General features: G+C 34.7%; 1 protein-coding gene across 1 annotated transcript; it reads left to right on the forward strand.

The window, feature by feature from the left end:
- The first annotated feature begins 11,678 nt into the window (after positions 1-11,678).
- LOC128548094 (zinc finger MYM-type protein 1-like) lies at positions 11,679-13,652 on the forward strand. The gene has a single exon (XM_053522475.1). It carries the CDS (start codon positions 11,679-11,681, stop codon positions 13,650-13,652), a length of 1,974 nt encoding a protein of 657 aa, XP_053378450.1.
- Positions 13,653-20,164: the final 6,512 nt, after the last annotated feature.

Here is a 20,164-nt window from a genome sequence, read left to right on the forward strand (position 1 = left end):
CCTTAAAATACAAGAGTTCAGGACCTTGTCCCCCTTAGAATGAGAAATCAGAGCTTTCCCATATAGTAGCCGATTCCTAAAGGTAAGTAAATATGATTTTAAGGTATGCAAAAAAGAAAATTCAAAGACATAAGTTCAGAGACTGGTAGCCAGTCCATCATGTAGATAGGTAGCCAGTCTATCAAATAGGTTGGTAGCCAGTCTATCGTGAATGTATTCATATTATTAGAGACATTTGTTTTGACCATAATATAATGCCATTTTCGGTGACAGCTTTTCAAGGTGTGGCTGTGCCTCACTGTTTTGTTCAGCTGGTCTGAAGATGTAAATGTTTATATATTGTTATTCAGAATCCTTCTTTGCTTTTGATCTGTTTGAAAGTGAAATTGTAAAATAGTCGAGCCTTTGTTGTAAATTTTTAGCTCATCTGATTTTTTGAAAAAAAATGACGAGTTACTGTCATCACTTGAGCGGGCGTCGGCGTCTGCGTTGCCTGGTTAAGTTTTATGTTTAGGTCAGCTTTTCTCCTAAACTATCAAAGCTATTGCTTTGAAACTTGGCATACTTGTTCACCATCATAAGCTGACCCTGTATAGCAAGAAACATTACTCCATCTTGGTTTTTGCAAGATTTATGGCCCCTTTTGTACTTAGAAAATATCAGATTTCTTGGTTAAGTTTTATGTTTAGGTCAGCTTTTATCCTAAACTATCAAAGCTATTGCTTTAAAACTTGCAACACTTGTTCACCATCATAAGCTGACCCTGTACAGCAAGAAACATAACTTCATCCTGCTTTTTGCAAGATTTATGGCCCCTTTTGGACCTAGAAAATATCAGATTTCTTGGTTAAGTTTTATGTTTAGGTCAACTTTTTCTCTTAAACTATCAAAGCTATTGCTTTGAAACTTGCAACACTTGTTCACAATCATAAGCTGACCCTGTACAGCAAGCAACATAACTCCATCCTGCTTTTTGCAATAATTATTGCCCCTTTTGGACTTACAAAATCATTTTCTTGGTTGAGTATTATGTTTAAGTCAGCTTTTCTCATAAACTATCAAAGCTATTGCTTTAAAACTTGCAACAGTTTTTCACCATCATAAGTGGACACTGTACATCAAGAAATGTAACTCTATCCTGCTTTTTGCAAGAATGATGGCCCTTTATAGACTTAGAAAATCATGGGTAGGACAATATTTCTATTATACAAAAAAAATCAGATGAGCGTCAGCACCCGCAAGGCGGTGCTCTTGTTATATATATATCAAAAACAGTTTATAGTTATTTTTGTGAGTCTTTATTTTGAATCCTTATCAATTTAAATTTCGTTGGTTATGGCAAAACATGTTTATGATCTTTTCTGTGTGTTATTTTTGTAGATGCTTTATGTTAGACGTGCTTTTGTTAATTTTGTCATCTAATGTCCATATTAAGTTATCATGAGAACAGCTATTATCAAATACTTAAGAAAAATGACATGTAACAAGTAATGACCATGTTATTCCGTCTTAAAGGTTTTCCTCACTTTTTTTCATCATGTGTATAAATATTTAGATGATTTTGGTGCATATGTGCATAATATGGATCTACTTTGCATTTGAGTTATAGCCTCTGTATCTAGTTGTTTTTTCTTTGTGAACTGCCATACATAGATACTGAGTTGATTTTAGTATTGGGGGATCTGATTTTGTTCCAGTTGAAACAATTTAAGCAGAGTTTTTGTTCATATACAAAGGTTTTACCAGAAAGGTTCATGTTATATGTTCAGATTCTACTACATTCATGTTGGCATTGCTGTTGTCAGTGTCATACCTGTCAATGCAATGTTTGATCAGCAGCAAGACTAGTCCTTGTATGCTCTGTTCTTTAACCCTTTTCCCTGCTAAACTTCTGTAATCAGCTTGTCCTTCTTTCAATATGGACAGTGCCATTATCTGTTAAAAGGGGTTCTTACCAAAAAGATACTGACTGAAGTGCGAACAGTGCAGATCTTGATCAGACTGCATGGATGTGCAGGCTGATCATGATCTACACTGGTCGGAAAGGCAGAAACATGATAAGGGTTAAACATTTATCACTGAGACTGCTCTATTTTCAGTTATCATTGCTTGAAATATTTGTACCTATATGTTTTCTATATTTGTCATCAGTAGAATTTATTTGTTAAATTATGCTTTATTATTAGAATCAGTATCATCATTAGAATTATATATATTTTTTTTACATTGCCACATCTTTCTTGCATGAAGAAAGTATTTGTGACCGTAAAGAGTTTGATTTTAAACTTCTTTCGTTATTTATATCTTCTCTGAAACTGCAATTTAGATTTTCATCAAACTTTGTTGTATTTAGGGTTCATAGATTTGGCTAAATGGTTACACACCTTTGCCCGCAAGAAATTAGAAAAAAAATAAAGGCCATTTTATAGATCTGGATTGAAGCTGAAGCATCACAAAACAGCTGTGTGACATTCTTGACTTGTATTCTTAGATTTTGTAAAATGTTTTTGCTCCAATATTCATTAGACAGCAGATCAGAAAAGAAATGGAATTTGCAACAAAGTTGGAATAAATCAGTACTTGATACATCGTGTAATAACCTCTAAATACTGATTTTCGAAACCAAATCTTAATTAGGAAATACAGGTGTGGAACTTAGATAGCAGTTTAAACTGTGTCACTAGTGAGAGTCTGCATATACATGAGAAACTAAAGTTAAACAATTTTAATGTCATTTCATCTCTCTCTTTTGCACTATCTAATTATAGGGTAGTTAAGTGTTTTATCTTCGAAAATAATTGTATACAATGACTGACAGACTAACATTTTAGTCAGTGTGTATTGCTTGGCATAAATGAATTCTATAATGAGACAACATGCAGAAGGCTCCTTTCAGTCATGCTGGTTCAAGGTGAAGTTCATTTGGTAAAATCAAAGGTCAAACAGGTCGTTCTGTATCTTTTCAAACTATAATGAGATGATATACAGAACATAGCTTTCCAGTCAGGTCAAAGCTAAAACATCTGTTTTGGCCAGCTATAATTTGCATAATAATTCACCTTTCTATTTAAATGGCCCTGTGGTCTAGTGGTAACGCGCTTGACTCAATCCAGAGGTCCGGGGTTTGAATCCCGGTCCAGGCACTGGAAATTTCTGAGATGCTCTCGAGTGTCTTCCCACCTTACTAAGAGGCCTACTGGTTCTTGGAAAGATGGCTTCATTTGTACAGGTGCTATACAGCGGGCACATTAAAGAATCAGGCTGTCTATTCGCAAAGTGCTAGGCTAAGTTAACTGGACAAGCCTGTATCTAAAAAGATTTCTCTCACTCTGTTCTGGGGGCTTTGTCTTACTCTGTCCCTCTGGTCAAATCGCTCTGTGTCTGTACTTACTACTAGTAGAGGATGAATTATGCGCCGTGAGTGGCTGCCTTTGCGCTATGTAAAGCGCCTTTGAATGTGTTTAGCATGAAAAGGGGCCTGTATAAATCTGATATACTGTAATAATATAATAATCAAGCAATGTATGCAGACTTGTACTTCTTTCAGAAGCAATCTCTAATCCCCATTTGTTACTATCAGGAGTATATATAATATGCCTCTCTGAATCACATATTTTTTACAATATATACTTATATTTTATTTTTGTATGTTTTTTTTTTAAATTACATATCTCATGTTGCCGTGGAAACTCCATTGACATGATTTTGTTTAATACACTCATTATGTGAAGGCTTTAAATAGAGATATTGTCCAAAGTTAGATACTTGTAATTAAAATGCTTTCAGTATATTTTTTATCCCCCCGCCAAAGGCGAAGGGGATATTAGAAATGCTCTCCGTCCGTGCGTGTGTGCGTGCGTGCGTCCGCAACGATCTTTGTCCGGAGCATAACTCCAAAAGTACTGGAGGGATTTTCTTCAAACTTCATACACTGATAGAACACATTGGGAGGAAGTGCAGTGTGAAAGAACAATAACCCTACCTTGCCTATTTTTTGAGTTATTCCCCTTAATCATATTTTCTTAAAATATTTTGTCCGGAGCATAACTCCAAAAGTACTGGAGGGATTTTCTTCAAACTTCATACACTGATAGAACACATTGGGAGGAAGTGCAGTGTGCAAGAACAATAACTCTACCTTGCCTATTGTTTGAGTTATTCCCCTTTATCATATTTTCTTAAAAAAATTGTCCGGAGCATATCTTCTTCATGCATTGAGGGATTTTGATATATCTTGGCACAAATGTTTACCACCACGAGGCGGAGTGTCATGCGCAAGAACCAGGTCCCTAGGTCGAAGGTCAAGGTCACACTTAGAGGTCAAAGGATACAAGAATAAAAACCTTTTCCGGAGCATTTCTTCTTCATGCATAGAGGGATTTTGATATAACTTGGCACAAATGTTCATCACCACGGGACTGAGTGTCATGCGCAAGATCCAGGTTACTAGGCCTAAGGACAAGGTCACACTTAGAGGCCAAAGGTCAGATACAAGAATGACTTTGTCCGAAGCATTTCTTCTTTATGCATGGAGGGATTTTGATGTAACTTGGCACAATTATACACCATCATGAGACGAAGTGTCATGTGCAGTTCCCTTCTTTAGAATTACTTCCCTTTATTGTTACTTTAAATAGCTTTTATTGTAACTTTTTCATTACTAGTTGAAGGGAAAAATCGAGACCACTTTTCTGTAGTACAACAAGCGTGCTAAATCCAATTTTGAGGTGTATTTTGACCAATCTCTACCTGATAAAGATTTTTGTGTGGACTTGCAATTTTTTATTTTTTTTTTATTTTTTTTTTTTTAAAGATTAACTTCCCTTAGTTGTTACTATAAATAACTTATATTGTAACATTTTTATAATTGACCCTAGGGAAAAAACAAGACCACTTTTCTGTGGTACAACATAGATGTTTCTCTCCAATTTTAGGTGTATTTTATTATATATAAGGTATCTCTACCTGGTAAGGAGTTTTTTTGTGGACTTTAAAAAACAAAAGACTTACAATGATTACTAAACAACCACAAAATTAACATTCCATTTGCAAATACAGCTGCTAGAGTAAAGAAATTCGCTTTGACGGGCATATATTGTGACATTCTGGCACTTTTGTTCCTTGTTAGCTTTCCATTCCTTCTTTGTAGCCCACCATCATCAGATGGTGGGCTATTCAAATCATTCTGCGTCCGTGGTCCGTCGTCCTTCCGTCCGTCCGTCCGTCATTCCGTCCGTCCGTCCTTCCGTTAACAATTTCTCGTTATCGCATCTCCTCAGAAACTACCAGGGGGATTTTGACCAAACTTTGTCAGAATGATGTATTGGTACCCCAGTTGTGTCCCCCTGAAAATCAGACTGGTTCAACAATCTTTTAGTAAGTTATGGCCCTTTGTTTATTTCTATAATTTACATAGATTTGTATAGGGAAAAACTTTGAGAAACCTCTTGTCCAAAACCACGGGGCCTAGGGCTTTGATATTTTGTATGTGACATCATCTAGTGGTCTTCTACTAAGATTGTTCAAATTATCCGCCTAGGGTCAAATATGGCCCCGCCCCGGGGGTCATATGGTTTACATAGTCTTATATAGGGAAAATCTTTGAAAATCTTCTTGTCCAAACCACAAAGCCTAGGGCTTTGATATTTGTAATGTAGCATCGTCTAGTGGTTCTCTACCAAGTTTGTTAAAATCATCCCCCTAGGGTCAAATATGGCTCTGCCCTGGGGGTTACATGGTTCATATAGACTTATATAGGGAAAAGCTTTTAAAAACTTTTTGTCAATAACCTACAACATTCAAATTTGGACCACATGTATGGTTTTGAGTGGCAAGATGAATCTTGACATGAGTTGACCTTGATTTTGACCTAGTGACCTACTTTCACATTTCTGTAGCTACAGCTTTCAAATTTGGACCACATGCATAGTTTTGTGCACTGAAATAAACTTTGACCTTAGCATTGACCTAGTGACCTACTTTCACATTTTTGAAGGTACAGGCTTCAAATTTGGACCACATGCATAGTTCTGTATACCGAAATAAACTTTGACCTTAAGAGTGACCTAGTGACCTACTTTCACATTTTTGAAGGTACAGGCTTCAAATTTGGACCACATGCATAGTTTTGTATTCCGAAATAAAATTTGACCTTGATTTTGACCTAGTGACCTACTTTCACATTTCTCAAGCTACAGCCTTCAAATTTGGACCACTTGCATAGTTTTGTGTACCGAAATGAACTTTGACTATAAGATTGACCTAGTGACCTACTTTCACATTTCTGTAGCTACAGGCTTCAAATTTAGACCACAAGAATAGGATTGTGTACCGAAACAAACTTTGACCTTGACATTGACCTACTTTCACATTTTTGAAGGTACAGGCTACAAATTTTAACCACTTGCATAGATTTGTGTTCTGAAGTGAAATTTGACCTTGATTTTGACCTAGTGATCTACTTTCATATTTCTCAAGCTACAGCCTTCAAATTTGGACCACTTGCATAGTTTTGTGTACCGAAATAAACTTTGACCTTAAGAGTGACCTAGTGACCTGCTTTCAAATTTCTCAAACTACAGTCTTCAAACTTGAACATAGTTTTGTGTACAAAGAACTTTGTCCTTGAAATTGATCTAGTGACCTACTTTCACATTTCTCAAGCTACAGCTTTCAAATTTAGACCACATGCACAATATTGTGTACAGAAATGAAATTTGACCTTGAGCTAGTCAATAAGTCTTCAAATTTGGAACACACAAAAATGGCACATTGGTGGGCGCCAAGATCACTCTGTGATCTCTTGTTACAGTAGCCATATAGAAAAACATCATAGCTATACTGTTCATGAAAATTAATAAAATTTAGCAGTAAACCACCTCACTACTGACTTATTCTTTCTTCCACATGTTAAAACCCCTGATGCGGACCACAACTAAACGGTTCTTCAAAGCTTTCCCCAAAATTAATACTTTCAGACACTAACTTCCCAGGAACTTTAGCCTTCAATTATAATATGCTCGGCGGGGGGATTAGCCATGTGTAACATGGCTCTTGTTCTCTTGTTCATAATTCTAATGTGTTTGTACCTAGAAATGTGCCTTGTTGTACAGTTGTTCATATTTTTAAAGAGGCTTGAAGATGTATGCAATTTTGTATCTCAATTTGTTGTATTGACACCTATTTTTTATTACATATGAATATGCTATTCACAAAATAAAATTATTGAAAAAAGTAAAATATCAACAGTATTGACTTCTCCTTTCTGCGAAACAGTCTTCTTACACTTGTACGAGGACACTTTTGAAGCAAAATTCATTTTGTATCACGGTCTGATACCAATATGATGTGTGCTGTAAACAGCAATTCTTACTTAGGTTAATCGTCGTTTACTTTCGCCTCGATCATTCTAACAAAGTCCTGTTTTGCGTACACGTTGCCTGGATGTCTTGTTGCACTTTGGCGGAATTTCTAGTATGCAAGCAGAATAACTTTGTATGCTATATAGAATATATAAGAACAGTCTTAAGTTCAAATTGTTACAGCTTAAAAGTGACAGCGCCGTTTATGTATCCATGGTAATATGAATTTTCTATATGTATTTCACCGGTGAGCGCGAATGTTACGAAAATAGTTTGATCAGTTTACTTAAAGACTGCGTATTGCAATATATTTACATTACACTATATGCAATAGGCGGCATTTGACAGCAACAGTCCACGTTCTATTTGAACAGCCCTTGTCTCGAAGAAAAGGAATTCGTTCTTCATTTAGAGGTCAACAAATAGAGACTCGCATCTATTTCTTATGGCAATGCCGGTGTTTATAGTAATAGTTCAAAGCTTTATAAACCTTCGTGGGGCCTCCGTGGCCGAGTGGTTAGAGTCGTTGACTTCAAACCATTTGCCCCTCATCGATGTGGGTTCGAAACCTCATTTGGGGCGTAGAATTCTTCACGTGAGGAAGCCATCCAGCTGGCTTACGGAAGGTCGGTGGTTCTACCCAGGTGCCCGCTCGTGATGAAATAGTGCACGGAGGGGCACCTGGGGTCTTCCTCCACCATTAAAGCTGGAAAGTCGCCATATGACCTGAAATTGTGTCGGTGCGACGTTAAACCCAACAAAATAAAATAAATAAATTATAAACCTTCGTAAGATTATGAAGTTCGATATTCATAATACTTTAAGCTAAAGGTAGTTCTCCATGTTCAGCTTCAAATTTATACTTCTGAAGGCGATTTGATAGTGATAGTTTAAAGTAGAATTAACGTAGGATAGTCAATCACAATAAAGTTATGGCGGCTAATTTAGGACATTTCGGATGTCGCATTGGCGTGTGCATGGTTAATGTAGCACATTTGCGCGCATCAGGACGACATAATGAAACAATGTATTACATTTCGGAGCGCGCACCAACATGAAGTCTTTGTTAATGGCGCAAACGCCAACTCGAACAATGAAACATTTCATGTCGTCTTTGGATACGGCGTGCAAACGAACCAACACAAAATTTTTGTAGATGGTGCGCGCGCCATTCAAAATAAATGTTTTATTCTGTCTCGTTCAATATTTCATTATGACTAGTTTATAATTCATTTTGTTGCGCTGTCACACGTGCCAAGCTTCCAAACTTATGTTCGCGCTAGGAAGATGCAACGAAATATGTTAAGCGTCCCAACGCTTACGCGACATAATGAAATGTCCGAAACAAACCAACATATGAGGTAGTTCTTCATGTCCGACTGTATATTATATACTATTTATACTTTTCAGAATCTGACCTAGACTTACTTATTTTAAAAAAAAATAGGATTTAATCATGAAATGTACCTGTTATAATATTTATGCTGCATTGTGTTGAAATGTGGATGTCCCCCAAGTTTATATATTGATTGATTTTATTGAAACTTTTTGTCATGTTTACTATCACATGATTTATATAAACGTATAGGCTGGTTATCTGATCTTTTAGAAATAAAAGTGTTTGTGATCCCAAAACTCGAGCTAAGTTTAAGAGTGTTTGCATTTTTCAGATGCCAACCTTATGTTTTGATATATTTAGATGGCCCTATAGCACTTACCTGAATTTCAGAGCTTAAACAAGCTGGATAGTGTGCAACTTTGGAAGAGGATCATAATATGCTCCAGGTGTCGGAAGTTCCAGAGGCAACTTAGAAGTTGATTAATAATGTTAGTGTGACAGATGACAAACAGTTCAACCACTACACTACAATTTTGGATGGAAACAACACACATAGACAACTGTTTGTCAACTGTCGCACATTTCAAAAACTATATGGTTGTACTACTACTATTGGATAGAAACAACACACACAGAAAACTGGAGCAGGCTGGGGGTATTTTGGAAGGTCTCTTTAAAATGGCTACAGATCTCGACCAAGTTTGATGGCGACGCATCCAGCGGTGCGTGAGAAGAAGTTGTTTAAAGATATTTCTATATTCAGCTCTAGAGTCCCCTCAAAGGATGCTGAGTTCCCGCATATGAACAAGTTTGGTAGAAGACTTTACAATGATGCTACAGACCAAGCATAATGATGATCCAGCGGTTCATAGGTAGAAGTCGTTTTAAAGTAATTCTATTTTGGCCTTAGCTTAAAGGGACCGGTTGCCCTAATTCGAATAAATTTGGGAGCGGAACATACAATTATGCTACAGACCAAGTTTCATGAAGATCTATTTAAGCAGTTCATGAGAAGATGTCCTTTCTAGATATTTATATTTTTAGCTCAGTTGCCCAAAAGGAACCAAGTGTCCCCATTTGAACTTTACATTGATGTTACAAACCAAATTTGATGACGATCCACCAAGTGTTTCAGGAGAAGAAGTCATTTAAAGGTACTTCTATTTTTAGCTCTAGTGGCTTCAAAAGGGGCCAAACTCCCCATTTGAATATGTTTGAGAGAGAACCTTATGATGCTACAGTTCAAGTTTGAGGAAGATCCGTCGAGCGGTTCATGACCAGAAATCATTTAATAGTATTTCTAATTTTAGGCCTTTCGTTCCTTGAAGCGGTCAAGTGCCCCATTTGAACACGTGGGAGAAGGCCTTACAATGAAGCTAAAATCGAGTTTAATGAAGATCCATCCAGCTGTTCGCGAGATCAATGGAAAGCTAAAGTTCCCGCTATGTAGAACTTGAGCAGAAAAAGAAAGTCAAGTCAAATGCAACTGTACAGATCAACAACGAATGATCGTAGGAACCTATTGCACTCCTGAAATACATAAAGCTGTAGAAAATGGGTACAGACTCATTAAAATCTATGAAGTGTATCATTTTCCTCAAACAGAGAAATATGACTCAGCCACAAAAACAAGGGGTATTTTCACGGAATATATTAATACATTCCTAAAACTAAAGCAAGAAAGTTCTGGTTGGCCTGGCTGGACCAAGACAGAGGAAGATAAAATTAAATACATTTCTAACTATTGGGGGAAAAAGAAGGCATTCAACTGGATTACAACAACATACAACAAAACAAGGGTCAAAGAGCCTTGGCCAAGTTGTGTATGAATAGGTAACTCACTAAGAATAATTTTTCTTAATTTTAAGTTAAATTTTTTTATAAAATAAAAAACAGTAAGATTTTTTTTAAAAAATCAGAAAATTTTCAAGAAAAATTTGAAAATTAAAAAAAAGATTGGAAAATTTTCAAAATATATATATATTTTTAAAAAAATATAATGGTTTTACATAGAAATACATAGTGCTTTTTGTAAAAAAAAGTATAAGAAAATTTTCAGAAAATTTTCAAAACAGTTCAGAAAATTTTCAAAAAAAAAATCAGAAAATTTTCAAAAGAAATCAGAAAATTTTCAAAATATAATAGTTTTACATAGAAATATATAGTGCTTTTTGTAAAAAAACATAGTGCTTTTTGTAAAAAAATAAGAAAATTTTCAAAAAAAAAGAAAAAAAAAGAAGAAAATTTTCAAAAAAAAAAAGAAGAAAATTTTCAAAAAAAAAATAGAAGACATAAAAAAAATAGTTGAAAGTAGTTTTATATTTTCTTTTTCTCCAAAACATAATTGTTTAGAACGATATTTTTTCACTACAGTAGTTTCAAGTTTTTTCTCTAGTTTCAAGTTTATTCAAGCAAATGTTAAGTCCCACTTATGTGGGCAGCATTAACAGCATATAATATATACAAATACATACATTTAACAAACAGTGACACATTGGAAAACGGCCATTGTTATAGTCTTCCATAATTTTTATAACTCTAATTCGATAATACATATATAATGAGTAATAAATGAAAATTTTAAACTACATGTATAACAGATACTGGAGAACAGTAGCAATGAAAATAATCTTTTATGATACTCATAATGGATACTCCTAACCAACCACTAAATTTCAAATTTCCAAAACGCACTTTTGGAATAAAAAATCCTGAACAGCGCTCTTTCAATGTTCAGTGGTTCAAAATTCATCCTTGGATTCACTATGATGAGGTACGTACTTTTTCTGATTTCACATGTTTTCCATCATGAAAAACTTTTTGAATCATTGCTTAAATTTGTAACATATGGACATATTTATTGTATTTTATTTATATATAATCTTTTTATACATGTAATTAAAAAATCCATTGAAACAATTTTTCTTACCTCATTTCAGGCAAAAGACGTGGCGTTCTGCTACATATGTATGTCAGCTATGACAGGTGGAAAGGTTGCCAACTCAAAAGCAGAAACTGCCTTCATCAGTACCGGGTTCAGCAACTGGAAGGACGCCACTAAGAAATTCAAAAAACATGAAAATTCAGAGTGCCATAAAGAGGCGGTTGAAAGAAGCATCACACTTCCAAAACAGACAAAAGACATCGGTGAGACCTTATCTTCGGCTCACGCTCAAGAGAAAATGAACAACAGACATCAGCTTCTCAAGATAATAAGAAGTATCCGGGTTTTAGCTCGCCAGGGACTAGCTCTACGAGGTCATGACGATAACAACAGCAACTTCATTCAACTGTTGAAATTACACGGTCAGGCGGATGATTCTATTCTTACATGGCTTGAAAAGAAAACGGACAAATTCACTAGTGGTGACATTCAAAATGAAATACTGCAAATAATGGCATTAGGAATTTTACGGAGGGTGGCAGCGAACATTGGGACTAATCGTTTCTATTCTATAATGGTGGATGAGGCAACCGATCAGTCAAACCGTGAACAAGTTGTGCTTGTATTAAGACATGTGGACAGTGATCTGAATGTGCATGAGGATTTTATTGGACTTTACCTTGTTCATTCTATTGACGCGCAAACATTGACCAATGTAATTGAAGATGTGCTACTCCGTATGAACATTTCCTTGTGCAACTGTCGTGGACAATGCTACGATGGAGCAAGTAACATGTCTGGTGCTAAAAAGGGAGTTGCAACACAGTTGTCAAGCCGTGAACCCCGTGCAGTGTATACGCATTGCTATGGACATGCTCTGAACCTGGCAGTTGGAGACACAGTGAAACGTTCAAAAGTCATGAGAGACGCATTAGATACTGTAAATGAAATGTCAAAGTTAATCAAATATTCGCCAAAGAGGGACAGCAAACTAGAGGAAATTAAACAGGAGATGAGCCCAGAGACGCCGGGATTTCGCGTTTTGTGTCCTACGCGTTGGACTGTGAGAGCAGCTAGTCTCGGAAGTGTTCTTGAAAATTACAATGTGCTACAATCTTTATGGGAAAGCTCGTACGAAAGTGCCAGGGACTCTGAAACACGTGCACGTATTCTAGGTGTTCAGTCTCATATGTCTAATTTTGACTTCCTGTTTGGTGTTAGCTTAGGGTACGAAATTCTCAGACATACGGACAATTTGAGCAAATGTTTGCAGAACAAAGACATGTCAGCAGCTGAAGGTCAGCATTTATCCAAAATTACGCTTGGAACACTCAGTGATATGAGAAAGGATGACGCCTACGATAAGTTCTGGGAAAGTGTAAATGAAAAACTGGACACTTTGGATGTCAGTGAGCCTGTAATGCCTCGACGTCGTAAAATGCCAAAACGTTTCGAGACTGGGGAGGCACCACACGAATTTCACGCCACAGAGAAAGACCTGTACCGCCAGAAATATTATGAGGCACTGGATTTAGCTGTAAACTGTGTGCAGGATCGATTTGACCAACCCGGTTACAAGTCCTATCGTCACTTGGAAGATATGGTACTTAAATGTGTCACCAATGACTCTTCATACCTGGGAGACATGGATTTTGTGGTAGACTTCTACAAGGACGATATAGATAGACTCTCACTAAAATCTCAACTGGAATCTCTGAAAGTACATGCTCGAAATAGCTGTGACAATGTTTCCAATGTTACTGTTTCTGATGTTACCAAATTGTTGACAAATATGAAACCAGCTTCTCGCGCTATGTTCTCTGAAATTGTTACTGTCTTGAAACTGATATTAGTTATGCCTGCCACCAACGCTACAAGTGAGCGTTCATTTTCAGCTTTAAGGAGATTAAAAACGTACTTACGTTCCAACATGACTGAAAAACGTTTGAACCACATTATGATTTTACATATTCACAGAGAGGCAACAGACAGTATTGATCTCGATGCGGTGGCAAATGAGTTTGTGAACAGCAACGACTCACGTCTTTCCATTTTTGGAAAAGTTTAAGAGACTGAATAAGTCCAATTCGACTTAGCTGATTTGAGAATGTTGAAAAATGTTGAGTGAACTTACTTGAGTTTATTGAATGTAACATGATTGATTATTGTTCAATACATTAAATACGAAAAAAACATACATGCGTTCTTTGTATTGCGTTACACATTATTAATTCTGATAAGAGTTTATTAAACACTATTTTGCTTATAGTCATGTAAATAGTAAGAAAATACTGGAGGCTTGAGATGCGATTCAGTACCCCTAAAATGCACCAGAACTCGCCATTTATGATCCTGTTTTTTTTACCCCCTCCCGTACCTACCCCCCTCGCGGCCCCAATATCAAACACCTTCCGACGCCCCTGAAATTACTGTTCAGTATGATTAAAGAAAACATGCTGCTGGAGAACAGTAGCAATGAACATTACTGTAACAAATATGATTAAAGAAAACATGTTGCTGGAAAACAATAGCAATGAACATTACTGTTACAAATATGATTAAAGGAAACATGTTGCTGGAGAACAGTAGCAATGAACATTACTGTTACAAATATAATTAAAGAAAACATGTTGCTGGAGAACAGTAGCAATGAACATTACTGTGACACATATGATTAAAGAAAACATGTTGTTCTCTTTACTGTTACAAATATGATTAAAGGAAACATGTTGCTGGAGAACAGTAGCAATGAACATTACTGTTACAAATATAATTAAAGAAAACATGTTGCTGGAGAACAGTAGCAATGAACATTACTGTTACAAATATGATTAAAGAAAACATGTTGCTGGAGAACAATAGCAATGAACATTACTGTTACAAATATGATTAAAGGAAACATGTTGCTGGAGAACAGTAGCAATGAACATTACTGTTCAGTATGATTAGAGAAAACATGTTGCTGGAGAACAGTAGCAATGAACATTACTGTTACAAATATAATTAAAGGAAACATGTTGCTGGAGAACAGTAGCAATGAATATTACTGTTACAAATATGATTAAAGAAAACATGTTGCTGGAGAACAGTAGCAATGAGCATTACTGTTACAAATATGATTAAGGAAAACATGTTGCTGGAGAACAGTAGCAATGAACATTACTGTTACAAATATGATTAAAGGAAACATGTTGCTGGAGAACAGTAGCAATGAACATTACTGTTACAAATATGATTAAAGGAAACATGTTGCTGGAGAACAGTAGCAATGAACATTACTTTTATAAGTTTGATTAAAGGAAACATCAGATGAGTTTTTATAACAGTTTGTGTTTTTTCACAATTATTTATACTGATTAATGATTAGAAACTGTAGAGTTTTAAATATGGAATATATTGCGAACTTTTAATGGAGAGAGATATCATTTATTTAACACCTTAATGAAAAGGCAAGCCTAATACCGAAAGCGAAAATGAAATTAGACCTGCAAAAGGCGTCAAATTTAAGTTTGCTCTATATACAAAATTTACAGATTTATACGGTTATGTACAAAAACAATATACTACACATTACAAATACATGTATGTATGAATATACATGTCAAAAGTTTTAAACAAAAACAGATAACAAACAAACACAGAAAAAAGACAAAAAAACCCCAGACAAACAAAACAAGATAAACTATCAATAATAGAAATTGAGGCGTATCAATTTTTTCAAATATATCAAATGATCTGTGTTTGCACTTGGACACTTAAAGAGTTTACTTTCATCAGTCTTTTGTAACTATATATGTACACTTTTAAGCTGTAGTAATTGGGACATATATAACTTGACGTATTTTAAATGACATGAATACTTAGATTGGCACTTAGTGAAATTATGGACCTAAATAGAGTCAGTAGTATAAAGTAACTACTGTTAAATTAATTGCATACATTGATTAGCTAATTAGTCTTTTTGAAATGCTTTATAATAATGTTGCAAAATAAAGTAGCTTTTTTAAGTTTTATGGAGTTATGCGACGTAAGTAGTTCTATAAATTTTATCATGTTAGGTCTGGTATAAATATTTCTATCTATTAACTGTTTTCTTTCTGTTTTAAATAATGGGCATACAAGGAAGAAATGATATTCATCACCTAAATCATTGCAAACTGTACATTTTCTATCATTTGAGGGTATATTACTCCAACGACCTGTTTCAATTGGTAAATTGTGGTTTCGAGTCATAAATGCCATTATTCGTTGACCTAAATGTGTGGGAAGCTTGTTAATATATGCACTCTGTTTAAATTCTGTTTTTAAGTATTTATAAATATTAGATGCAGAAGTATTATTTATATCTGACATCCATTTTTGTATGAACGTGTCTCTTAACTTTTGACCAGTGGACTTAATTAGCCACCTGCTATTTATAAAGCTTTGGCTATACCAAATACCGGAGAATCCTAGGTGACATAAGTATTGCTTAATGTTTTCTAGCCATTGTGATTTTAAATAATTATCTGAATGAAGTGTATAGATCATGGAATATATTTTTGATGCTAATTTAGTAGTTTTATCACTATCAATGTTTTCGATTACACGTGACCAGTAAGCAATGATTCTGTTTTTTATGTCAACTTCTAATGGTGTTATTCCTAGTTCCCCATAAATCATGTAAGAGGGCGTTGACTTTTTTAAGTTAAAAATATATTTATAAAATTTAAGTTGTACTTTTTCTAATATTTCCATGTTGCCAAATCCCCAAATTTCACTTCCATAAAGTAATACCGGTTTAACTGTTTTTTTCAAAAAGCTCAATTTGCAAGTCGTATGGTAATGATAGGGTTTTAATTTTCCTTAACAATGCAAACATTGCCTTATTACCTTGTTCTGCTATTTTTTGCTTTGTTTTGTAAAAACTTCCCGATTTAAAAAAGTAGAGCCCAAGGTATTTGTATTCTGAGACAACCTCCAAGTCACTATTACCGATTTTGAATTTAATGTTATGTTTTGTTCTGCCTTTACTAAAAACCATAATTTTTGTTTTATTTATATTTATATTTAACTTCCATTGATCACAATATTGTTTAAATATATCTAATGCGTGTTGTAGGTCCTGTTCACTATCACTAAGTATAATTGTGTCGTCTGCATAGAGGAGTAAAAACACTTTTAAAAACGTACGTGCACCATCAACAAAATAATGTTTTGAAACTCCTTTAACATTTTTTTCATCTAAAAATAGCTCTAGATCGTTAAGAAAAATAGAAAATAAAAAAGGCGATAAATTTTCACCTTGTCGTACCCCAACGAGGCAATTGAAATATGGAGATGATCCTTCCGAAGTTATCACTTTTGATTTTATTTTGGTACAAATTGTAAATTAAGTTAAAACATTTTCCATTTATGTTTTCGTTTTCAGTTTCATCCACAAACCAGTGCGCCATACAGAATCAAAGGCCTGCTTAAAATCTATGAAACAACAGTATAAATTTTTTCTTATCAGATTGTACAATATCAATTAAACTTTTTAATATAAATATGTTATCCACGGTGGAAATTTTTTTTCTGAACCCAGCCTGAGTTTCTGATATCAAGTTTCTACTTTCTGCATATTTATTTAATCTATTATTTATAATACAGGTAAAAAGTTTTCCAAGACAGCTAAGTAATGAAATCGGACGGTAGTTTTCTGGTAACTTTAGGTCTCCTTTACTTTTATAGATAGGTTTTATTGATCCTATTGTCCAACTTTCGGGTATTATACCACTATCAAAAATAATATTAAATAATTTTGTATAGATGGGCATCATTAGAGTAAGAGACTTCTTTATTTGCTCATTTACTACTGAGTCAATACCAGGTGATTTATTATTTTTTAAGCTTCTAATAGCAGTGGTTATTTCTGAAACTGTTATTGGAACGTTTAACTCCTCGTTATGAGCTTCATTGTCTAACGGTCTTTGCAAAGGATCTGAGTCAGTACAGTCTGGTATAGTATCATTAATATTTTTAAAGAAATCATAAAAATCTTGGAGTGAAGCCATTGTATTTGTCAGTGGTTTATTAGTGTTTATGATGTTCCATTATTGCCTTGGATTGCTAGTTTTCTATTTTCTAAGTTTCTCAACTTTAGTCGTGTTGTGATGTGTGTATGCTTTACGTAATGTTCCTTTATATTGTTTACTTACAATTTTTAAAATATCTTTGTAATATTGTGTTTTATATTTGTTATACATCTTTCTTGTTTTGTGATACACATTTCTCATTTTTTTCACAATTTCTATCGAACCAGAATTTGTTTGCATTATTTCTATTATGTTGTTGCACTGTTACATTTCTTTTACCAAAAGAATTTTCCGAACATGTATTAAACAGCAATGCAATATCGGATACAACGTCGTCTATTCTAACTTGTGATATATCGTGTTCGTCCATCATTCTATCAATTTTAGTTTCTATCTCAGAAATCTTTACAATATCTAAATTTTCAAGAAATTTGTGATCTGCTTTCTGGTCCCAGAGTATAGTTTGGCATTGCTTAGCAGAGGTTTTAGATACTAGTTTCTGCTCGCATAATTTAGTTTTCAGAGTAACATATACAGGACAGTGAACATCCGAGTATAAATTACAAAAACTTTCAACTTGAAAATCGATAATATTTTCAAAAACAAAAGATGTTGACAAAAAATAGTCAACAGTACTTGAATTTTTACAGGTTAAAATAGGATTACAATAGTCATTTCCTATTCTACCGTTCAATATAAACATATCGTTATTTTTACATAGTTCTGTCAAATTATTACCATAATAATTTACAGTCTGGTCAATATTTTGTCTATATAGCGGTACATCATACAGTTCAAAGTTCATAAACACATTTGTTTCTTCATTATGTATAGTTTCTAGATCAAACATGTCTAAAATATGTTCATCTATACGTATATAATCAGTCAAATTGCCACATCGTGCATTGCAATCTCCAAACAAAAGTATATGCTTGTTACCAGTGCAATACCTAAGAATTTCTTGTTGTATCTCAAAAAAGGGTCTACATGAGAATATCTCGACCCAACCGGTGGAACATATAAAATGCCACATTTTAAATCTTCACTATAATTGCCATTAACATTTCCATATATTGCATGCGATATGGTAAAAAATTTGATTAAATTACTCTGGCTGTTATTATCAATCTTAATGTACGGTGAAAGATAATCTTTAACCAACAAAATCATTCCTCCCGAACGGTAGCGAGACATTTTTTCTCTATTGAACATGTGCACAGAATACCCAGGAATACAAATAATACCTGTGTCATCAGTTTTTGATTCTTGCAGACCAATTACATCGAAGGTAGATATATATGAAATGAATTCAGGACAAATCAATTTCGATCTTATACCACCTACATTTAGAGATAGTATTTTTAGATTGCTTTCATGACCACTAACATGTATAAAACTGTTATTGTCATCTCTATTGTTAGAGTAATCGTAGCCGTTTTCCGAAAACCGTTAATCTTGCTGTTTCACGCCTTCCTCGGGCATTGATCGCTGATCTCCTTCAGTCTGTATAATTTGTTGCATTGGCGTAGCAACTGGAGCCGAGGGGGGGAGCGGCAAATGAACAGTCACTGGCGTGGAAGGTGCCATAACGCTATCTGTCGGAGGGGGTGTCTGCGAGCAGACAGTTTTTACACAATAAATGCTTGTTTCCATGTTCTCTTCCGCGTTCGTTAAGTCAATTGTTTCCGTCTGTTCTGATGTGTAATTGATTACATTTCCACGCATGTCGAAATGCTGTTTTTTTTGTATGTTATTGACTAAGTTCATTGTGTTTTTTCAGCTTCTGGGGTAAATTTGGACAAAAACAAAACTTGAGACAAACAACCTATTTCCTTGAGAGCCAAGAGGACAAATTCTTTCAAATGATATCGGACAGTACAAAAAAAGTGACAAATTTTCACGTAATCTCGAAAGACATTTAATAATGGAATGGGAACATAACAAGAATTATTGCCAGATGACCCAAAGCATATTTTTATTGCAGCTTTCACAACATCTATGCTTAGATTAAAACTGTACCTCTGTTGGAAATGTTGGGTCAGAGGGTATTGTACATGGACACTGATTTTTGTATCTTATTACCAAGGCGGGACTTGCTGACCTAAACTTGGGATTTTTTTGGTGAACTGACCAATGAGTTTAATCCTGGGGAGAAACATAACTGAGTTTGTAACTACAGACCTAAGATTTCCGCCTACTTAACCAAACAAAAATACACAGGAATGTAAATACGGGATTTCATTGAAAGTTATACCAACAGCAAACAGCAAACTGATTAACTTTGATACATGAAAGAGATAATCATAACAGACAAATCAAATCGTTCAATGTTGTCAATGAAAGAAAGATATATCGTAATAAAAATCAAACATCCTTTTAATCGTAAAGAAACAAAATGTTACAAATGTTTTTTCCTAAAAGAGTTTTTGGTGATAATTTCAATACTTTCCTTACGGATTTTAATTAGTCTGCTATGGGATAGTAGTTAAAAATCCCCCCCAAAAAACACACATTTGTTACATTC

The sequence above is a fragment of the Mercenaria mercenaria genome, chromosome 14 (assembly GCF_021730395.1).
Source record: "Mercenaria mercenaria strain notata chromosome 14, MADL_Memer_1, whole genome shotgun sequence".
NCBI classification, from domain to species: domain Eukaryota; kingdom Metazoa; phylum Mollusca; class Bivalvia; order Venerida; family Veneridae; genus Mercenaria; species Mercenaria mercenaria.